The 23,612-nt window shown below is 33.0% G+C and overlaps 2 protein-coding genes across 2 annotated transcripts in view; one reads left to right on the top strand and one right to left on the bottom strand.

Annotated features, from left to right (window-relative positions):
• Positions 1 to 141: 141 nt before the first annotated feature.
• LOC125058814 (zinc finger protein 266-like) lies at positions 142 to 3,464 on the bottom strand. The gene is made up of 2 exons (XM_047662962.1): positions 3,095 to 3,464; positions 142 to 1,410 (listed from the first exon to the last, which is right to left on the bottom strand). The coding sequence occupies exons 1-2, from the start codon at positions 3,278 to 3,280 to the stop codon at positions 169 to 171; spliced, it is 1,428 nt and encodes a 475-aa protein (XP_047518918.1). The 5' UTR covers positions 3,281 to 3,464; the 3' UTR covers positions 142 to 168.
• A 1,070-nt stretch (positions 3,465 to 4,534) lies between these two features.
• The window catches only part of LOC125058278 (T-complex protein 1 subunit eta), a 24,312-nt gene continuing 5,234 nt past the window's right edge, over positions 4,535 to 23,612 (top strand). The window contains exons 1-11 of the mRNA XM_047662329.1: positions 4,535 to 4,627; positions 5,088 to 5,186; positions 5,872 to 5,967; positions 6,411 to 6,476; positions 7,362 to 7,437; positions 9,629 to 9,740; positions 12,180 to 12,313; positions 14,097 to 14,272; positions 16,157 to 16,311; positions 21,103 to 21,272; positions 23,194 to 23,328. Of these exons, the coding sequence (XP_047518285.1) occupies positions 4,625 to 4,627; positions 5,088 to 5,186; positions 5,872 to 5,967; positions 6,411 to 6,476; positions 7,362 to 7,437; positions 9,629 to 9,740; positions 12,180 to 12,313; positions 14,097 to 14,272; positions 16,157 to 16,311; positions 21,103 to 21,272; positions 23,194 to 23,328 (1,222 nt within the window). The 5' untranslated portion in view covers positions 4,535 to 4,624. The remainder of the gene's footprint in view (positions 4,628 to 5,087; positions 5,187 to 5,871; positions 5,968 to 6,410; positions 6,477 to 7,361; positions 7,438 to 9,628; positions 9,741 to 12,179; positions 12,314 to 14,096; positions 14,273 to 16,156; positions 16,312 to 21,102; positions 21,273 to 23,193; positions 23,329 to 23,612) is intronic.

Here is a 23,612-nt window from a genome sequence, read left to right as displayed (position 1 = left end):
TTTTGCGTATTATTTAAAAACCTTGATAAATGTACGAGCCACGTAAATTTTGCTCATGGGTGGATCGTGAATTTACGGCTCTGGGCTATTACGGGGGACTTCCAATAATAATTCTCGTTTTTAAAGTCGGTAATAAATAAGTAACATCAATAATTTTTAATTGTATATCTAAGACTGTATTTTCGCATCACTTTTCATATCACTCTCATCCAACCAGTGCATCTTCTTAATATGCTTCTGTAGATCATGATTCCTTACGAACGCAGTCTTACAAAACCCACACTCCAGCTTCAACCCCTTCCCATGCTTCCGTTTAACATGATCTGATCTTCGCGATGAAGATAAAAAACGCTCCCCACAATCCTCGCACTCGTACGGCTTTTCGCCCGTATGCCGTCGTCTATGGTACACGACAGCCATCTTGGACACAAGTTTCATGCCGCAAATGTCACAGGCGAACTTCCTCTCCCGCGTATGAACGACGGTGTGTTCCGATAGACGAGCGGACGTGTAAAACCTTTTACCACACCATTGGCACTGATGCGGCCTTTTGTCCATGTGAATCCAAATTATGTGATTCTGTAGTTGAGGCCGTGTTGGGTAGACTTTCTTACAATAATCGCAAATAAACCTCGCTGGATCGCGAACATTCGAGCGTTTGTTCCGTGGTAGAGTTTTTAGGTTAGGTTTCGCGTTCGGTTCGCATTTGGATCTGTGGTATCTATAGCAGCCTCTATTGGCGAACTGTGCGTCGCATAATCTGCACGTCCGTACAGCGTGCATCTGGCTATGATGGCCGAGGGAGGCGCGTTTGCTGAACGTACTCCCACAATCGATACAGGTATACGCATTTCCGGAGTGGCATTTCCTAATGTGAGCCTTTGCGTCTGCCTCATTTTTGAAAAGCAACGGGCAATCATTACACACAATCATTTCGATCTTATGTACGTTCTGCAAATGTGACTTCATCTCTCCACCCCTCGCAAACATCCTCGCACAGAGCCAACACGCTTCCTTGAGACTGCTGTTTTTCAAATGTAAATTTAAATAATACGGACTGTGAAACTCTTTCCCACAATCGCTGCATACACAATTCGGGCCGTTCCTGGATATCCTCTCTTTTTTCTCTGGTTTCCCGTGGTATATCTTTGGTTTATTTATGAAATGTTTGACGTAACTCTCCATGTCACCATTGAAGTGTTTGATGCTTTGCAATGTAAGGTTGTCGTTAAATATGAGATATGTGGATTGCGGGTAATGTTCTCCATCAATAAAGTTGATAGAATTGAAGCAATTCCTCCATGCATTTTGGGAGTGTCTCACCAATATTCGAAATTGGTAAGCAGATATTGCTAGATTGGTGCAGGCTGCGCAGACACCATTTGGGCATACATCTTCGTTGAAATGCATCTGAAATATTTACAGACTCTTTAATATTATGAATTAAGTATTAATTTTTTTAAATTATTATTTCTAGTATTTATAACATAATTTGCACCTAGGTCAGTACTAAAGAGTAGTGTGGAATCAGTTTTCGCACTTAAACGCCCATTTTGGAGGCCTCATAGCCTAGCGGTCTTATTAAGTGGTAGCTAGGTGAGGGGTACCGGGTTCGATTCCCGGTTCGAGGGCAAGTTTAATTTGATTTAAATTTGTTCTCGGCCTTTGGGAGGGTTGTGCGGTACCGGGCGAGTGCCTAAACTGTACATGGAGGACATGGTCGAATTTCTAAGGCAAAAAGTACGAATTATAAAAATCTTATACTTGACGCTGGCTAATGCACAAACCGTGCCAGAGCCATATAAAAAAAACGCCCATTTGGTCCCAGATAGATAGATATTAGATAGATAGGTCCTAGTTATAGACTATATTTTTGTTTAATTATAGAATTCAAACATACAAATATACAGTATTTACAATATTCTTAACCTTCATAGTAATAATAATAAATAAACTTTTTATTCTGAAATTGTTTATCGCAGTTTGTATGTAGGGGCATTTATAAGACCAAAAAGTTTAAAATAAATAAATATAAAATATGTTTTTATGAAAGATACAGATATCACTTATTCCATGTCATTAAATTTGTTTGACCGCAATTAATACACCAAACCCTTTTATATGACATTAAGCTAGCAATAAGGCTATCAAATTTATTATATGACGAATAAACAATGCCTTTTTTGAACAAAAAACTGCCTCCAATACGCATTGGGCTAGCGTGGGGACCACAGACCATGTCCCTCTCGCCAAACACAGGAGGCCCATGGCCACTAGTGGGACATACAATGTGTAATTGAGTACTCTGAAAATCTCTAAAATTAAACTGAGTACAACATGAAGATTTTTATTAATAGGGCCCCATCAAAAGAATTTCCATGGGCCCCAGATAATTACGCCACTGGCCTAATCCTCTTTAAATGATTGTGTGATAGTCACACAGGTGACCTCTGTTGAATTTTTCAGAAATTAAAAATTAAATTAAATAAATACTGAGAAAATTTAGTATTTTTGTCACCATCTAGACATTTATATGTTGATTTCCTTATTGTTACATCCTTATTGTTGTTTTTTATAAATCAAGTTTTGAATTTTATCATCATCTATAATAGTGCATCGTTGAGATTTAGTTTTTTTTCAGTTCCACTAGATAAAACTTAAACTACATCTGGTATTAACATACTAGTCAGGCGTTCATATTAATCATGAAATTTGTGTTTTTTATCATACACAAGTCAGGTCCTTTTTTTAAGTCACAAGGCCTCTTACATTATTTAGTATTAAATGTGTATACTACTTAGTCCTTTAGTAAAATTACTATGAAAGTCATATTTGTTTAAAACATTTATAACATCCTTAAACCTAATAGATTTACTTTGACCAGGTGCAAATGAAATTAAAATTTAATTGTGTTCATCCTCTAAGTATTTAAGATGGAAATCGGGTGAAAATGTTAATACATTAAACGATAACATTTTAAATAGTTATATTAATATAATGTTATTTTAGTTATTTGCCGCCATTTTGATCTGAGGCGTCAAAATCGGAACGTTTCGTTTATCACAAAATCGAAAACTAGAGACTATGAACATACCTGTAATCCCGTTATGCTTAAAAGGATCTCTCCTAATGTGACTGATTTTCCTCCATCTTTCATAACCGTGTCTCCCAAGAAAACTTGACCTTCTTGAGTACTACCCATGCAAATACGGCATTTATCTAATCCATCACCGCGCAAGATATGTGATATTATGGCTTTAGTATTAATTTGTCTAGTCATATTTAAACTATATATATAAACACAAACAACGTAATATCAATAAAATAATAATGACGTAAATAATGTGATTCCGATTTTGTATACGGTTTTTTTTATTCGTATTTTATTATTAATCTGGGTGTTATCTGTTGACCAATAATTGTTGACGTTTGACAGATGGCGGAGATTGTTATCCGTTACCGTAGACGAAAGCCTTTGATAAGTAGATGTTACCATTAAATAATATTTAATTATTACAAAATCAAAAAGAAAAAAAATAAAGTATAACTATAGGATAAAATGCGTGGGTATAACCCACACAATACAAAAGAAAATTCAACATATAATTGTGTGTATATCACATACAATTATATTAATAATTTAGGATGTGATTCTCTAGATTTCGAGGAACTTCTCTAGCTTTGTGATGAAATTAATAATAATTGATTTCTTATATGTGTACAGTATACACACGATCGAGATTAGTAACTATGCGTAGTAATAAGTAGCAACAAGTGCACACCGCCGCTTGTGCATCACTTTCTGCACGCATGACGTAATGCAAAACTTGTTCCGTTCAATACGGCAATAGTTTTTTAATTAATATGTATTTGACGAAAAGGCTTTTTGCCACTATGACGAAATAAAGTGGTATTGAAAGTAATCTTTATATACCTAACATTCTAATTTGTTATAAATCACAACCCATTTTAAACTTTGTTAATTGGTTTAGTCTTCACAAAAAACGGTAATTAATTTATATTCACATAGAAACGCTCAAGGAAAGAAACATGAATATCGCTCGTCTCAAAAGTCTGATCTCAGTGACGTCCGCTTTCTTCTTTTCTTATTAGTGTCCTATCCTTATGTTAACACGTACATCAAAAACTTATAGAAAATACTACACAAAAGAGTATGTACATTTTAGTGCGTATCTACGATTCGCCACACCATGACTTCAAAAAGCGTTATGGAATAATATAACTTGTATATAATAATTATTTATTTATATATTGATTATTATACGTCAGATACGTGACACAAAACTGTCAGGATAATATATTTTTTTAAATCGACGAGCACGTAGCGTGCTTGTAAGTTAAATTTTGTTGGAGACGGTTATCGCATAGTGCATACCAAGATGTCTACGAAAGAATTTTTAAAATAATAACCACTATCTAGCATAATATTTCCAGGAAATAAAGAACAAAAAAATTTCTACTGTCATATATCATATTTTTGAACAAACCTGGCAACTTAAAATACACATGTTAAATGTTAATTGCCATTCGCAGTTCGTCTTATGTCAAATAGAGTATTGACTATTGTTTTGAATTGCTAAAAGGCTTTTGAATTTCTATCAAGATGGTAATTAAATTTGAAAATTTCGTTAAAATCCGAAATGGAAAGCCAGTGAATTCTATTAAAAATGATTGCAAATGTGATAAATTTTGTTATAGTTCATATATTTATTAATGGAATAGCGTACTATCATATTAAAAATATTTTTTTATTTGAAGGCTATTGGGCGATATAATAAATTTTATTATTTCAGAAAGTTAATGCCTTAATAATACTAAATACTTGTAATTTGCATCCTTGAGTAAAGTCTGGGTTAGGAAGATTTTGATGGTGCTATGGAATTAATTATGTATTTTAAACTTTTGTCACCAGGTTTGGTCAAATACTTAAATTTTTTATCCATTCTAGGGTTTAAGCGCTCCCTTTATTATTTATATTCATTAGGCGCTGTAGGCGTTCCTGGCTTTTGTCCTTATAATACTGGAACATATATTTTCAAATATTAATAAGAACTATATAATTTCAGCAACCTCAAATATTGGTACTGAAAGAGGGGACAGACCAAAGTCAAGGGAAACCTCAACTTGTGTCCAATATCAATGCTTGTCAACTAGTTGTGGATGCTGTAAGTAAATTACTGATATCTTGATATATATAAATTACGCGTAACATTGTCTGCTATGGACTCCTAAACTACTGAACCAATTTCTATCAAATTTGCACACCGTGTGCGGTTTGATCTAACTTAAAAGATAGGATAGCTTACATCTCAATTTATACTCGCAATATTATTTTATTTCAAAATATTTGTTTATTATTTGATAGTCACAATTATAACAGATGGCGTTAAAAGTACCAATGTTTCACATAAGCTACAATTTAATGGCATAACCAGCTAAAAAGCATGGTGTTCTCCTGCCATTTCTCATGAATAGTGTAATTTACGAAAAACCTTAGTCTCAGCAACGCTTGGCTGGTCTGCTAGTATATATATTTAAATATTCTGGCATATGACAAGTTGTTACCAACTAGTTAACTTTAAACTTGTATTTATATGCTGTAACTATAGAATGAGTTTTAATTACTTCACTTTTAAGACATGTTAGGTAAAGCTTAATTATAAGTTTAATTATAGATTTTTCTTGGTATATAGACTTGAAATGGACTGTTACACTAACACTCGACTACACTAACATACCCCTTAGACTGGGCCTGGTTCATTGGTATTTTTTGGGTATATAAACCTGAAACAAAATGGACTGTCTGGTACAGGCAATAGTAACTAATAAGTTTGTATGTATGATCCTCAGGTGCGCACTACCTTGGGACCTCGTGGGATGGACAAGTTGATTGTTGATCATAGTGGAAAAGCTGTAATATCCAATGATGGAGCCACTATCATGAAGGTAATATACAAATGCAGGAACCCCCCATTTGTTAAAAGAATGACATGTGGGGAAGATACCAAAAGTCTGGCCTATACCCTAGTGTTGAACCCTTTACCCTTTCATGGCCCAAGATATAATTATATACACCCCAGCTTTGCATTGATGGATATTAAATTTTGATATATTTTTCCACCTGTATAATAATTTTTTTAGATTTACCTATGGTAGTGTTACTCGGGTATCATTAATAAATACTTAAGTTACAATATTTGGACATATTACTTGAGGGTTGAGTGTCATCGTTAATGCATAAGACCCATATACTAATTGCTATCTCAAGTCACAATCTCGTCTAGATCACTGTCATACCGAAAAAATGGTTTGACAGCTCTGGAGATTAGATTTTAGTGTAATAGACATGCTATTACTTTGATTTTTATTTGTTTGCTTTAATTTTCCAGCTTTTGGACATCATCCATCCAGCTGCAAAAACGTTGGTGGACATTGCCAAGTCACAGGACGCTGAGGTACATATTTCTTGTATTATAAATTATTATAATGCACATCTATCTTATATATAAAAATGAAACCCGTTTTCCGTTGTCACGACATAACATGAAAACGGCTTGACCGATTTGTCTGATTTTTTTTTTTATAATATTCCTTGAAGTAAGTGGGTGGTTCTTACGGAGAGAAAAATAAAAAAAATTGAGAGAAAAGGTCTTAAAACAACACTTCTATATTCCCATACAAAATATTCGTAATAATACTTAAAAGTCAATTTGAACTGTAATACCATATCATAAAGTTCTAATGTTAGTGGAGGGGTTCCGGGTAAATTTTTATTTTTTGACATAATGTATTTGTTGTACCTATTATCAACTTTCATTTTTTTATCTTACTAGCTAGACCGGTGTCCCGAATAGCAGAATAACTATTAAAAAAAATAAAGAATCGACTGTTAGGCGGTACGATGTTCGCCAGGCCAGCTAGTAGCTTATAAGTAGCATCGTTAATTGAACTTCAATAGCTTTGCATGGGCAACTGAGACTCGTAAACCTTGAAGAATTAAATTCATAAATAATTCTAGATAATGGGGATTGCAATAGTGCAGTAGTATCTTAGTTATCCCAAACAGAACAGGGTAATATATAGCCACATACAGACAATAAATAACAATTTTCTATTGGTAAACAAATTTTGAAAATCTTTGTATTAAGATTACTCATACAAACTCACTTGATATTATAGATGTATATTTCGATAGCCATATGGTTAATATTTATCATTTTACAATAAAAAAAGTAAAAACATGCTAACTGCTAAAGAATGTTATGATATGCGATTGTATCAATGAAGGAAAATGAGTGTAACTAAATGGGATTTTTTGACCGTGGTCCATATTTCATCAGGTTGGAGATGGTACAACATCAGTTGTGATCTTAGCCGGAGAGCTGCTCAAAAGGCTGAAGCCATTTGTGGAGGAAGGTTAGTGAATATCGACCTTTTTACACGCTTTATATTAGCTTCACCTGTATGTATGTATGTAACCGACTCCTTCGGACTCGATTTTGACCCACTTTAAACGGACAGATTTAATTCAAACTTTGCGCACCTGTCAAAGATCGATGACAATGCAATAATCCGAAAAAAAATGAAAAAAAATAAAAAAAATTAACTAAAAAATAAATAATACTTAAAAAAAACTAAAAAACACGCTTTTAAAGTACATCAAACTAAAAAGTGAAAAATATGGGGCGATCTGTACAATATTTTTCGTCTATCGAGCAACCCACGCTGGTTCATTACCATTTTCAGCCTAAATTAGGAATTATTTTTCACTTTTTAGTTTGATGTGCTTTAAAAGCGTGTTTTTTAAACTATTATTTATTTATTTTGAGATATGCAGTGTAAACTCTTTATAACGACATTCGTTAATTTTAAGTCGTTAACATGAGTAAGAGAGTAAGTTTTTTTGTTTTTTTACTTTGGGAGCGTTCAAATATTACGTAACGTAATACCTTTTGTAAAACGTAACGATGCGGGGCTGGAATTAAATTACGCGTTATTGTTAATATTTTTTTCGACTTACACCACATAATAGTAACTAAAGAGTCACTAGGTGGTCACGAAACGCATTACTATACTTGGGTGCAGTACTGTACTTGGGTACTGAAAAACGTTACGGCGCGTTACATGGAGGGGGGGAAGGTCAATAATCTCCAGAAATTGCGTTACGCAATACTTGAACGATCTATTGAAATTTTACCAACACAAGAACAGTGTCATGCCTGTATATGTAATTTAATTAAATGTTAATTAACTTCCTAGTAATGGAATTAGAAAACTAAGTTATTTTATGGTATTTAGGACTCTACAGGATTTTTGAAAATGATCTATAAGCAGTGTTGGCCTAGTTCTTTCCCCAACTGTGAACCAATTTCTGTCTATATGTCTTAACACTCACTTCTAAGGTGAAGTTAGAGATTGTCTCAAATCAAAAATATATGTGTCAACAGTAGGCTGATTTCAAAGAAAGAGATGGAATCCAAGAAGACCCATTTTGGGGTTGTAGCTACACAGGATTATTTATATTCATTACTAGCTACCCCCGCGAACTTCGTTTTGCCTAGATATGATTTTACTTAACCTACCTATTTAATACATACCAACATATGGAATCATTTTTTTTTCTACAAAAAACTTTCTCAGAGTTCAAGGAATAAATAAAAACTACTCGAATTAGTCTATCCGTCTTCGAGTTTTGAGATTTTAATTTGGATATTATAATATCAGAAAAAAGAAACACAATCCGCGAAAATAGAGGACACCATGAGCCATTTTTGCCAAAACCCTCCATCTTTTAGTCGATACCAACTCCGGGGAAATAAATACAGATAATGCAACTTTCTCTGCAGCTGTGATACTTTTTGACATTCAACATCTTTTGTCTTCAGTCACCGTGACCACGCACGCTGTAAAGCACGCGAAACGTCGGATAAATTTAAAATTATGTTTAATAGTTGTAAATTTATAATAATACATAACTTCAATCCGGTCAAAATAGTGTTTTATTCAAATGAACATAAGTTATGTTAATCAAAGACAATACTATAAAAAAATTCGTTACGTAATACTTGATTAATTTTTGAAGTGAAACTTCTTTATCGACGTATGGGAGAAATTTTGTAGCAGGTTACGCGCCATGTTGCTTTTTGAAGTCAAACTTCTTTATCGGCGTTGGAAAAAAATTTACACACATTTGTCACATTTTTCGGTTACGCGCCATCTTTTTCTTGTCCCTACCACTGTTGATCCGAAGAGATTCGAAGCCATTAGTAACAAAAATATATAATAACGATAACAATGATAGTAATACTAATAATTCTATTACAATTAATGAAATTCTGTAATAATCTTAGTACTACATAGTAGTACAGTAATAAGTTAAAATGAAATAATTGTATTTGTATTCATGTCTATGATAATAAAAGCCTTTTGTTAAACTTTATCTAATTTAACTTTATTTTAACAATTTCTGTAAAGTTGCATATAGTAGATCATTTTTCGAAAAATAAGGTCATAAAGAAGTTTCACTTCTTACGTGTGTACACCTAGTACACGCACACATTTTTTTATTTATATTTTCTTAATACATGAATAAAACCATTTTTAATAGGCGTTCACCCGCGAATAATTGTGCGAGCTGTGCGCACCGCTTCGAAGCTAGCTGTGGACAAAGTTAAAGAATTAGCTGTGCGAGTTGAAAGCAAATCAGCTGAGGAGCAACGGTGAGTGAAGTGCTACTAGAACTAGAATAAAGTCACCATTAATAAGGGTCCTTGATGAAAAGAGCCTTCTTGAATAGGCCGGCAACACACTTGCCTACTGTGCGGTGGCTATATGGCTTAACATCAGATGAGCCTCCTACCCGTTTGCCTCCTGTTACTATAAACAAAAAATAAAAGGGTGCGTGTACTTATGTACGCGCGTAAGAAGTTATACTTCTTTGGCATTATTAAAAATAGTTGTTGATTGCATGCAAATAATTAATTACAATTAAATAATCAAAGACTGGAAAAGGTTCATTATAGTCAATAAAGTTCAGTTTACATTTGAAAAGTTAAATCAATAAATATTTATTATTATTCTCTTACATTAGGTGTAACATTAATTATATATTTGAATGTTGTTTTTAAATTATGTCCAATGCCGTAGCATCTTCCGTGGGCAACTTCATTCTGTTAATTTTGTGTCATGGTGCGCGCGCATCGTAAAATTTCACTCTCATCAATTTTTCATAACGCGCCTAAAGAAGTATAACTTCAAAACAACGTGCGAAGTGAGAACTAGGGGAAAGTTTCAGAACAGTATGTCAAAATTCCATACGTTTTAGACAAATGGGGAGTGGTGTTTAGTGCTAAAATTTATTGTTATTTTTTATTTTTTAGTATGAGAAAACTTAAGTTTAAATACATATACACATATAGACATAGTTTTAATGTACACTTTGTCACCAATGATTAAAAACACGGATCCAATTTCTGATTTATCAGTGAGGACAATAAGGTTTATGAGGTGACAATATTTTATTATTAATTGTAAACTTGATCACATAAATAAAGCTTAGGTTTCCTAGAAAAGCGGTGCCGTTATCTAACGGCCGTAATGTAGCGTTGGGTGACGTCACCCATACGTTGTCTATAAATAACATTGGGGTAGGTTTCCTAGAGAACGTTACCCGTCTAGAAATGTATGGATATTTCATAAACAATTAACAGTTTTGATGAAAACAAGATTGTTGGATACCTTTTGGAACGAAGTTCCTTATCGCGCGTTGTGAAAGGGGGCTAGACGGAAAAAATTCTTACGAAAAGTTGTCACGACACTTTTTTGCTATTGTAATACACCGATTCTCGTCCGATCACCGAAGTTAAGCAACGTCGAGCGAGGTCAGTACTTGGATGGGTGACCGCCTGGGAACACCTCGTGATGTTGGCTTTTTTTTTCGTCGTAAGATTGGTGTCGAGAAAATCTATCATACTGTTATGATACCAATTAACATATAAATTAATCGACATGAATTTCGTTCCATTCGGGTGTCCCTTGACACCTCTAAAGTTTTTTTTTTATCAAAGCTGACCGTATGAATGTGGGAGCGTTCAAGTATTACGTAACGAATTTGGGGGGGGGGGTGGTCCTTTTGTAAAACGTTACGGGAAGTTAAAAAGCAGAATAATAAAAATATTTTAATTCGTCCAGCAAAGCGGGCGCGAAACGGCTAGTACTATATATAAATAAACATTAATCAAGTATTACGTAACGAATTTGGGGGGGGGGGTGGTCCTTTTGTAAAACGTTACGGGAAGTTAAAAAGCAGAATAATAAAAATATTTTAATTCGTCCAGCAAAGCGGGCGCGAAACGGCTAGTACTATATATAAATAAACATTAATCAAGTATTACGTAACGAATTTGGGGGGGGGGGGGGGTGTATCCATTTGTAAAACGTTACGATGCGGGGCGGGGATTGAATTACGCGTTATTGTTAATATTATTTTCGACTTTCCATTACTTTACACCATATAATGGTAACTTTTAGGTATAAAGAGTCACTAGGTGGTCACGAACGTTTTACTATTGGGTACAGAAAAACGGTACGGCGTGTTACATGGGGGGGGGGGGTCAAGAATCTCCAAAAATTGCGTGACGTAATACTTGAACGTCCCTGTCTTGATTTTAGACAAATTTGTGAATACATACAAGTCAAACGATAATTTGGTTTTATTGAAGTGACTACTTCGGGGCCTTACATAAAAGGATTTTTTTTTAATTACGTTATCTTAATATATATAAATCACGTGTCACGTTGTTTGTCCGCGATGGACTCCTAAACTAAATTTAATTTAAAATAGGTTCAGTACCTATTTTAAATTAAATTTGCACACCGTGTGCAGTTTGATCCAACTTAAAAGATAGGATAGCTTACATCTTAATTTATAGCCGCAATATTATTTTATTGCAAATTATCTGTTGATTATTTGACAGTCACAATTCTAACAGATGGCGCTGTGTTGAAAGTACCAACGTTTCACATAAGCTACTATTTAATGGCATAACTCTTACTATTTCCCTTGGATAGTTTACTACTAAGTAATGCAACAGAAATGTTAGCCACAGCAACGCTTGGCAGAGTCTACTAGTCTCAATATAAATTGTTATATTTTACAGCGATCTACTACAAAAGTGTGCAGTCACAGCCATGTCATCAAAACTGATCAACCAACAAAAGGACCACTTCTCCAAGATGGTTGTTGATGCTGTACTGTCGTTGGATGCGCCGTTGCTTCCTTTGGATATGATTGGTAATTATTTTAGATTTTTTATATAAAAAAACACAAATTTTCAAGGTACATTTAAGTCAAGTTTATAAGTTACCCCAACGGTCCATGGTCCCATACAATTTGGTGTTTACTACGTAGTCAACACTTAATATCTCGTTAACAGTTGTCGGAAGAAATATCTGACAAATGTCACATGACTGACAGATATTTCTTCTACTACTGTCATCTCAAGATGTATATTGAGTGTTTAAAAATGGATGTAGGTTAATGAGTAAAACTTGTATAAATATTAATAAAGCATTATGTTATGTGCCATCTTTTATAAAATATCATCCAAAAATGTTTTGGCCGATGACAATTGTCATTATTCATCAATTCTTGTTAGTCTGTGTGGAGGACACACACACACATGGGAACTAATATAATTCTCATTTGCAATGTAAATCCATTTATTTTTTCAATTATATTCTTATTTTCAAGATTATTGACGAACTATGAAATTAGATTATTTAATCTCAGCATAAGGTACATGATAAATTTAGTTAAGGGAAACATATCTTTGCAATTTTATCACCGATGATTATAAACACGGATCCAATTTCTGAATTATCAGTGAGGATTTTAAGTTGTATGAGGTGACAAAATTTTATAAATGCACATTTATTGTATATAATAGAACCTTGAAAAATTATATACACGGGTAACATTGAAAATTTTTAGAAAATGAAAAACGGCTTAATGTAGAAAGTTGCCAATACTTTTATTGTTTTTCGAAGTAATCTCTGTTCCTCTCTATGTGTAAAGAGGAACAGAGATTACTCATCGCATTCGATGGACTCATACCAATGCCTAGGTTTGCCCGCATCTGCTCATACTCTCTTATCTTCCTCTAACATGCGTCGCACAGCACTGATGTTATCTTCAGTAGTCGATGTTAAAGGACGTCCCTCACGCAGATCATCATTGAGATTGCTACGTCCACGCTTTAACTCGTTAAACCTATTGTAATTAGTGGCACGAGATGGGGCTTTATTTAGAAATGCTAATCGCAGCCTATCATAGCTTTGTTGTTGAGTTAGCCCACAACGAAAGTCATAATAAATCATTGACCGCAAATTTTCTCGCGTTAGGTTAATTTTCACGTGTAACAAGAGTTTTAGATTTGCCGCCAATTCACAAAAACAAATTACAAATGAATGCAATTTACTACATTAGGTTTTTTTTAATATTATGGATTACCAAAGAGTTCTAAAATTGAAATTCAAAAAGTTTTAATTAGCAATGTTTCTAACTGGGCCAGTTCTACATTTTCAGTGTTACCTACGTACCTGAATTCCATTCTTGACTTGCTATGCCATCTTAATATATATAAATTACGTGTCACGTTGTTTGTCCGCCATGGACTCCCTAAACTACCGAACCGATATCAATCACATTTGCACACCGTGAGTAGTTTGATCCAAATTAAAAGATAGGATAGCTTACATCTCAATTTATACCCGCAATATTATTTTATTGCAATATACTTGTTTATTATTTGATAGTCACAATTCTAACAGATGGCACTGTGTTGAAAGAACCAACGTTTCACATAAGCTACAATTAAATGGCATAGCCACCAAAAAAGCATGGTGATCCCCATAACTGTTGTTTTCCTGCCGTTTCTTTTGAAAAGTTTACTACTATGTAATATAACAAAAACCTTAGCCACAGCAACGCTTGGCCGAGTCTGCTAGTATGCTATAAAACTTAGACATATGCTTCGCTATATATAGAGTTAATAATCATCTATATTACTTCTAAGGTATCAAGAAGATAGCTGGTGGAGCGCTTGAGGATTCGTTCCTAGTCGCTGGAGTCGCTTTCAAAAAGGCGTTCTCCTACGCTGGCTTCGAGATGCAGCCGAAGAGCTATGAGAGCTGCAAGATTGCCCTTCTCAATATTGAGCTGGAGCTCAAGGCTGAGAGGGATAATGCTGAGGTATTTCGGTCTTATATATAGTTTTTTGAAGTTATACTTCTTTAGGCGCGTTATGAAAAATTGATGAGAGTGAAATTTTACGATGCGCGCGCACCGTGACACAAAATTAACAGAATGAAATTAGTGACGCATGTTGGCACGCACGCCGCCTCTGTTCACTGTATATTTATATTTATAATATTTATCCACATGCTTTGAGTTTCTATATAAATCAGAAGTGATTTGAATTGAATATTTAAATCAATACTAATTAATATTAAAAAAATATTTGTGAAAAAACTGTGCTCATCAACCTTCCTAAGTGCTTCAATACAATGGAGGTTAACTATCCGTATGTACTATTAATAATGCCAAAGAAGCATAACTTCTTACGCGCGTACATATGTACACGCACCCTTTTTTGTCCCCAATGATTATAAATACACGGATCCAATTTCTGATTTATCAGTGAGGAATTTGATGTTGTATGAGGGGACAAGAATTACTAAGTCATTGGGGCGGAGGCCTGGGTAGTTTCAGGCTAGGCGGTTAGCCTATGACATAACGACTTATGATTTAAATGCGTGCCGGTTTATGCGAGCGGGACTTGAACCCGATGCTAAGGGAGCGTTCAAGTATTACGTCACACAATTTTTGGAGATTATTGACCCCCCCCCCCCCCCATGTAACGCGCCGTAACGTTTTTCTGTACCCAAGTATAGTAAAACTTCGTGACCACCTTGTGACTCTTTATACCTAAAAGTTACCATTATGTGGTGTAAAGCACTGGAAAGTCGAAAATAATATTAACAATAACGCGTAATTCAATCCCCGCCTCGCATCGTAACGTTTTACAAAAGGATATTATAAATATAAATACACAGTGAATAGAGGCGGCGTGCGTGCCAACATGCGCCACTAACTTCATTCTGTTAATTTTGTGTCACGGTGCGCGCGCATCGTATAATTTCACTCTCATCAATTTTTCATAACGCGACTAAAGAAGTATGACTTCAAAAAGCATTAAAAAAAAAAATATTGGTTGTTTGTAAAGTAGGTTTACGATCAAGATGTTTACGTGATAACGTGATATTGGTGATATAAGTTTTTGGGAAGTAAGGAATTAATGAAGATAACAATTTTTTCAAATTTTAAATTACATCTATCGTTTTATTCACACTTTTGATGATAAATTTCGGGTGTAAAATGACAAGTTTACTTATTCGACTATGATATACATTTTTCTTCATACATTCACGGAATGACTGGCAGCGCTCGAGATGAGACGGGAGATCGGTCCGTCTCTCTCTCGTTATACCTGCGATCGCGCTCGTGAGGTTTTGGTGTGACACAAGTTTCTGAACATGTCACCCGACTAAAACGATTTTAAAGACGTTATCACGTCAAAAAACTTTGTGAAATGTATTTTTTGAAGACATGTATGTCATTAACATTTTTTGCTATTGACATGTCTTTGATTTTGACCAAACAAAGGTCTTGGCTGAATTAGAATAAGGAACTTATAACAACGTCGTTAAGGTGCGTACAGACTATATAACATAACATGTTATACAACATTGCTATACAACATGTTTCTGATAATGTGGACAAGAAATGTTATAAAACATGTTATAATAACATGTTATTGATATGTATGCTAGGACGAACCCAGCCTCTACGTTTTTTTGTTTTTCTTTTGTTATTTAAACTGGTTATATAACATTGTTATATTGCATTGTTATTCTAATGTGTACAGTATTGTTTTATGTTATAATGTTAAATAACAAGGTTACATAATGTGGACGTGTTATAAAAAACACAAGTTATATAATATGTTACATAGTCTGTACGCACCCTAATAATAGATTTTAACTGTATATACATTAAGTTTGAATAAAATTTTAGGTTCGCGTGAACAATGTGAAGGAATACCAGAAAGTGGTTGACGCAGAGTGGCAGATCCTATATGAAAAGCTCGCGGCTTTGCACGCCAGTGGAGCCAATGTTGTATTGAGCAAGTTGCCTATTGGTGATGTCGCCACACAGTACTTCGCTGACCGGTTAGTATTTTTTATTAATACGTAATTGTGATTCATCATGATTCATTGGATGAATGTTGCTCATGACAAAGAGAAATGGAATAAATAATAGTTAAAAAAAAACTTTTAAAACACGCTTTTAAAGCACATCAAACTTAAAAGTGAAAACTAATTCCTAATTTAGGCTGAAAATGGTAATGAACAAAAAATACTGGTTTTATTGTGAAAAAGCGTTGGGTCTCAATTTAATCGTGTTGCTTTGTGTACTAAAAAAAAATTCATTGTTTTTTCGAGATAAACCTATGAAATTATTATATTGTCGCTGATTCTTTATAAGTGTAAAAAGTTTGAATAAAATCTGTTCGTTTAAAGTGGGTCAAAATCGAGTCCGAAGGAGTCGGTTACATACATACATACATACAGGTGAAGCTAATATAAAGCGTGTAAAAATATGGAGGAGGCTTTTACCCTAAAAGGGGAGGAGGCATACAAAAACTCGACCACTAAAAAATTAAAAATAAATCTAACTTAAATTATGTTTAAAACTCATACTAACTTAACTAATATTAAGTAATGTAAACTAACCAATTGTATGGATTAATAAAGCTTTAATAATAATAATAATTGTGATTCATAGGCTAGTTACCTACTTGCCTATTAGATTGACAAATGATCATGAAATAGATACAGAAATCTGAGGCCAAAACCATAAAGGTTGTAGCGCCACTGCTAAAAAAAGTGCGTGCGCACAAAGTACACATGTCAGAAGTGAAACTAGACCAGTAGTCTAGTCGACAAGTTGAAAATGGAACAAAATAGAGATACTACTCCTAAAATTATGTGCGATAGCTCATTGGATCCGGAATGACGTCTAGAAAAATGTGCTAAAAGCGTGTATTAGCACATAAAAAATTGCAAAAGTTATAGACAATTAAAGATGAAAAAAAAATGGCATTTAGTTTTTTGCCAATATTTAATAAACTATTAATATTTAAGAAATTTCAAATAAAGATTCTGAAAGAAGAGGAAATTTCTAATAAAATACTCCTGACTCCCAGAACTCTATCTCCATTATTTATAATGTTAATTTAACGCTGAAAATAGGTCTGCGGGTGACATTTTTAGGATTCGCGCGTGGCGTCAAAAGCGACTACGGCACATTAATTAATTTATTTAAGGTATTGAATATTTTTTTTTAAATTTGAAAAAATTATGGTGTGTTCTGAACACTATAATTAATTTATTCCCGTTGAAAATTTTAATTAAAGTTAATTTTTCAACAAGTTAAATAATTGTTAACTAACGAAATTTTCTCGAACGACCGTCTTAATTGTAAGTGAAAAAAAATGTTTAAATAATGGTCGTAAAATATTTTGCTTCGTAGAGCCTTTCTTACATACATACTTAACAAGATCGTGCCATAAAAGTTAAAAAAATATTTATACTTTGTTTATAACAATTTTTTTACTTAAACAAAAACTTAAAAATCCATGTAATGATGTTAAAAATTTTTTTTTTTCTCAATCATCATATAATCGTTTTTTTATTAATACAAGATATTTATTAATTTGCAAAAAAAAAATTCCCGCCATTTGTTGATAATTTTTTTTTAAAGAAATTGATTAAATCAATATTTTTAAAAAAAAATTTAACACAACTTTATTACATTAAAATTTTTATGATTTTTAAAAAAAAATTTTTCTTTAATAACAATTTTTAATTGTTTATAATCGCTTTTTTTAATTTTCTATTGTTTAAATAATTAGTTAAGAAATTTTTTTTTCCTAAAAATCATAATTGACAGTCTTCTATAAAGTAACAGAAAAAAAAAATTTTTTTATCAACAATTCTATTGTTTATTAACTTACCAATTTGTTATAAACAAATATTCAACTTTTGTTAATTTTTTTTCTAAAACTTCTAAAATTAACAAAAACAACCATATATAACAAAGTATAGAAAAATTTTTTTTGTAAATTTTTTGATTATCATGAATATTACTTTTATTTAAAATTAAAAAATTTTTTTTCTATACTTTGTTATATATGGTTGTTTTTGTTAATTTTAGAAGTTTTAGAAAAAAAATTAACAAAAGTTGAATATTTGTTTATAACAAATTGGTAAGTTAATAAACAATAGAATTGTTGATTAAAAAAAAAAAATTTCTGTTACTTTATAGAAGACTGTCAATTATGATTTTTAGGAAAAAAAAATTTCTTAACTAATTATTTAAACAATAGAAAATTAAAAAAAACGATTATAAACAATTAAAAATTGTTATTAAGGAAAATTTTTTTTTTTAAATATAATAAAATTTTTAATGTAATAAAGTTGTGTTAAAAATTTTTTTAAAAATATTGATTTAATCAATTTGTTTAAAAAAAAATTATCAACAAATGGCGGGATTTTTTTTTTTGCAAATTAATAAATATCTTGTATTAATATAAAAACGATTATATGATGATTGAGAAAAAAAAAAATTTTTTTAACATCATTACATGGATTTTTAAGTTTTTGTTTAAGTAAAAAAATTGTCATAAACAAAGTATAAATATTTTTTTAACTTTTATGGCACGATCTTGTTAAGTATGTATGTAAGAAAGGCTCTACGAAGCGAAATATTTTTACGACCATTATTTAAACATTTTTTTTCACTTACAATTAAGACGGTCGTTCGAGAAAATTTCGTTAGTTAACAATTATTTAACTTGTTGAAAAATTAACTTTAATTAAAATTTTCAACGGGAATAAATTAATTATAGTGTTCAGAACACACCATAATTTTTTCAAATTTAAAAAAAAATATTCAATACCTTAAATAAATTAATGAATGTGCCGTAGTCGTTTTTGACGCCACGCGCGAATCCTAAAAATGTCACCCGCAGACCTATTTTCAGCGTTAAATTAACATTATAAATAATGGAGATAGAGTTCTGGGAGTCAGGAGTATTTTATTAGAAATTTCCTCTTCTTTCAGAATCTTTATTTGAAATTTCTTAAATATTAATAGTTTATTAAATATTGGCAAAAAACTAAATGCCATTATTTTTTCATCTTTAATGGTCTATAACTTTTGCAATTTTTTATGTGCTATATACGCGCTTATACACGCTTTTAGCACATTTTTCTAGACGTCATTCCGGATCCAATGAGCTATCGCACATAATTTTAGGAGTAGTATCTCTATTTTGTTCCATTTTCAACTTGTCGACTAGACTACAGTGCCGATCATTTTTGAAACCTAAATAAATAATAGTAGGATGAAACCTATTGGAAAAGGAGGAGAATATTATAAAAATTAAAGGAAAAATAATTTACGGGCGATCTGAGGTCGGGAAGGGGAGGGGGGCGAGTTTTAAGGGTAAAAAACGGTTTATCACGATTTCCGGCAAAACTAAAAGTCCTATCGAAGAAAGTTAAATGGCATAGTTGGAGGTAATAAAAATATCTAAAACTTTTGTATTCACACATTTTTCACATTACCTCAAAATTTATGTGAAAAATTCAAAAAACCAAGTTTTTGGTTTTTTATTTTTATCTTTAACAAAAAAAATTTTTTTCTAACGAAATTTGGTGAAAACTTACCTTTCTATCTCCCAAATACACTGTAATTTATTTGATTAAAAATATTTATTTTTTCACCTTATTTTGAATTAATATCGAAAAAACACCCTAATTTTCAATCGAAAATTCACCCGTTAAACTATCAGCTTTTTTCAAAAAGTTGGTGTGCTTTCAGTTCGTTGAAATCTCTACTTTCCTATGGTAAAAAAATATATATATACCCGACCTCAGATCGCCCGTAAATTATTTTTCCTTTAATTTTTATAATATTATCCTCCCTTTCCAATAGGTTTCATCCTACTATTATTTTTTATTATTTTTAAAGGCTATCTGCACTGGTCTAAACTTCTTTGGCAAACAAATTTTTAACTCTTTTTCATATCTATACGAATCTAAAACTTTAGATTTCCGAGACTTAGAGGGAGGGAAAGTGGAAGATATGTTAGGAATTTAATGAATTTCATTGTCATTAAAATATTAAGTGTCGAAAATTAATACAAATTATAAATTTAATTTTTAAATTTTATAAAAAGAATTTCTATAAGGTAATTCGCCCTTGATGCTAGGTTCGCCATTTCTCACTCTCTCTCAATCGGTCTCAATCGCTCTCTCCCTTTTCTTCGACAAAAACGCTGCACATCTTCGTGACGCTCTCCAGATATGAAGAGAGCTTGTAGTTTATTGTTTACTATGTGGCCTGGCGAACATCGTACCGCCTTACAGTCGATATTTTTTTTTTTTTTAATACTTATTCTGCTATTCGGGACACCGGTCTAGCTAAGATAAAAAAAAGAAAGTTGATAAGACAACAAATACATTATGTCAAAAAATAAAAATTTACCTTCCCGGAACCCCTCCACTAACACTTGAACTTTATGATATGGTATTAAAGTTCAAATTGACTTTTAAGTATTATTACAAATATTATGTATGGGAATATAGAAAAGTGTTGTTTTTAGACTTTTTCACTCATTTTTTTTTAAATTTTTCTCCGTAAGAACCATCCTCGTACTTTAAAGACTATTATAAAAAGAGAATTGGCCAAATCGGTCAAGCCGTTTTCATGTTATGTGGTGACAACGGAAAACGGGTTTCATTTTTATATATATAGATCAGAATGCCAAATCGTAAAATGACTGCTTCACGACTGATTTGTGCGCAACCGCCGCTGCGAAAACTGCTGTGAGAGTTCGAGAGAGTTACAGAATCGCAAGGCTGCTCTATAATATTAGCAAATTTTGTTTTTAGTGATATGTTTTGCGCTGGCCGCGTCCCCGATGAAGACATTAAACGCACGCAGCGCGCGTGTGGTGGTGCTGTGCTCTCTTCCACCAGGGATTTGAAACCCGATGCCTTGGGACATTGCGCTCACTTCACCGAGAAACAGATTGGTGGGGAGCGCTACAACCTATTCACTGGTATGTTTATTGACACTAAATCTTAATATATATAACGTGTCACGTTGTTTGTCCGCTATGGACTCCTAAACTACCGAACCGATATCAATAAAATTTGCACACCGTGTGCAGTTTGATTCAACTTAAAAGATAGGATAGCTTACATCTCAATTTATTTGTTTATTATTTGATAGTCACAATTCTAACAGATGGCGCTGTGTTGAAAGTACCAACGTATCACATAAGCTACAATTTAATGGCATTACCACCAAAAAAGCATGGTGGTCCCCATGACTGGTGTTCTCCTACCGTTTCTCTTGAATAGTTTGCTATATATTTGTATATACAGATAACATACAAGGAGGCAATGGCGGCCTTTTTATAGATCCACCTGATGTTAGGGAGCGTTTAAGTATTACGTCACGCAATTTTTGGAGAGGACCCCCCCCCCCCCCCTCCCAATGTAACGCGCCGTAACGTTTTTCTGTACCCAATAGTAAAATGTTTCGTGACCACCTAGTGACTCTTTATACCTAAAAGTTACCATTATGTGGTGTAAAGTACTGGAAAGTCGAAAATAATATTAACAATAACGCGTAATACAATCCCCGCCCCGTATCGTAACATTTTACAAAAACCCCCTCCCCCCCCAAATTCGTTACGTAATACTTGAACGCTCTCTTAGGTGTTGTCGCCGCCCATGGACACTCAATGCCAGAGGGCTCGCGAGTGCGTTGCCGGCCATTAAATATTGTATGTTAGCCTGTCGTCCTTCAAGAAGAGAGCGTAGCAACTCTGTACGTATCGTTTCACAAGCTCCCCTCTAAATTCGTAATATACCTGCTTTTTTATTTTTTTATTCTTTTTTTAAAAAGTAACAAAGTATAAATACTTGAGCCCTCTCTATTCATATTATATCATACGATACTATGTCTATCAAAATCATATGGAAACGGCCATACTTTGCTTAGATAACAAATTATGGTGTACCCCAAGGTTCAAACAGTGATTCAAATTCTTTCTTAGGTTATGAATATGGTGCACCGGACGGTGAGATTTTCTAATATGTATCATATATTCATTAGCATATGTTTAATTATTAGTCTTAAATTATCTCACTAGTAACAGTAAGACTCAGTCAACTAGATTAAACTGTAAAAAATAAGTATGCCTTATGGCTTCGATAGTTAGAAAGATCATATATTTGAATTGTTGGTTAAAAGGTATAAAGAAAAACCTTTTTAACGAGATTGAAGTTATGTATTATTATAAATTTACAACTATTTAACATAATTTTGAATTTATCCGACGTTTCGCGTGCTTTACAGCGTGCGTGGTCACGGTGACTGAAGATAAAAGGTGTTGAATGTCAAAAAGTATAACAGCTGCAGAGAAAGTTGCATTATTTGTCTGTATTTATTTCCCCGGAGTTGGTTTCGACTAAAAGATGGAGCGTCACGCAAATTCAAAAATTCAAATTCGGATAAATTCAAAATTATGTTAAATAGTTGTAAATTTATAATAATACATAACTTCAATCCGGTTAAAAAGTTTTTTCATTAAATGTGTAAAGGTTATGTAGGTTAAAAGGTAGCTAAGTATTTTTTTAAATTACTTGGATGGCTTTTATGCTGTCAGAACTTTGATTAGAGAGATTATGTACTATCAGTAGTTACTGCAGTATATTGTAGCTATAGACACAACAACAATTTTCGACACTTTTAATATTTTAATGACAATTAAATTCATTAAATTCCTAACATATCTTCCTTTTTCCCTCCCTCTAAGTCTCGAAAATCTAAAGTTTTAGATTTGTATAAATATGAACAAGACTTAAAAATTAGTTTGCGAAAGAAGTTTCACTTCTGGCATGTGTACTTTGGACGCACGCACTTTATTATAGAGTATTTGAGTAACCATAGACATTTATTTGTTTATTTAGGATGCCCTGCAGCTAAAACCTGTACATTGATCCTCCGTGGCGGAGCTGAACAATTTTTGGAAGAGACCGAGAGATCTCTTCATGATGCTATCATGATTGTTCGAAGGACCATCAAGAATGATGCTGTTGTTGCTGGTAAGGAATTTTTATAACTAGCTAGGATTCATATAAGCTTTGTTCAGAGTAGCTGACTTATAATTTTAATAAAGTGAAAAATAATTAAATTTATTTGTATGTTGGAATTTATATATAAATACTAGCTGTCCCCGCAGACTTCGTTTCTCCTTAATGTGATTTTACTTAGACTACCTTTTTAGTACATACCAACATTATGCTATGCTACCCCAGAGACTGTACGGTTTTCCGGAATGAAAACTTTTGAGGCTTTTCTGTGAATTTTCTCTATATAAACTAGGGAT

Source organism: Pieris napi, chromosome 18, assembly GCF_905475465.1.
Source record: "Pieris napi chromosome 18, ilPieNapi1.2, whole genome shotgun sequence".
NCBI lineage: Eukaryota > Metazoa > Arthropoda > Insecta > Lepidoptera > Pieridae > Pieris > Pieris napi.
Note: the sequence above shows the minus strand (reverse complement) of the source record. Positions and strands in the feature narration are given on the sequence as shown.

Bases quoted from the DNA above. Each gene is read 5' to 3' on its own strand.
- LOC125058814 (XM_047662962.1), bottom strand. From the start codon at position 3,280: ATGACTAGACAAATTAATACTAAAGCCATAATATCACATATCTTGCGC. The intron at 1,411-3,094 runs GTATGTTCATAG...TAAATATTTCAG, and splicing joins TAAGCATAACGGGATTACAG to ATGCATTTCAACGAAGATGT.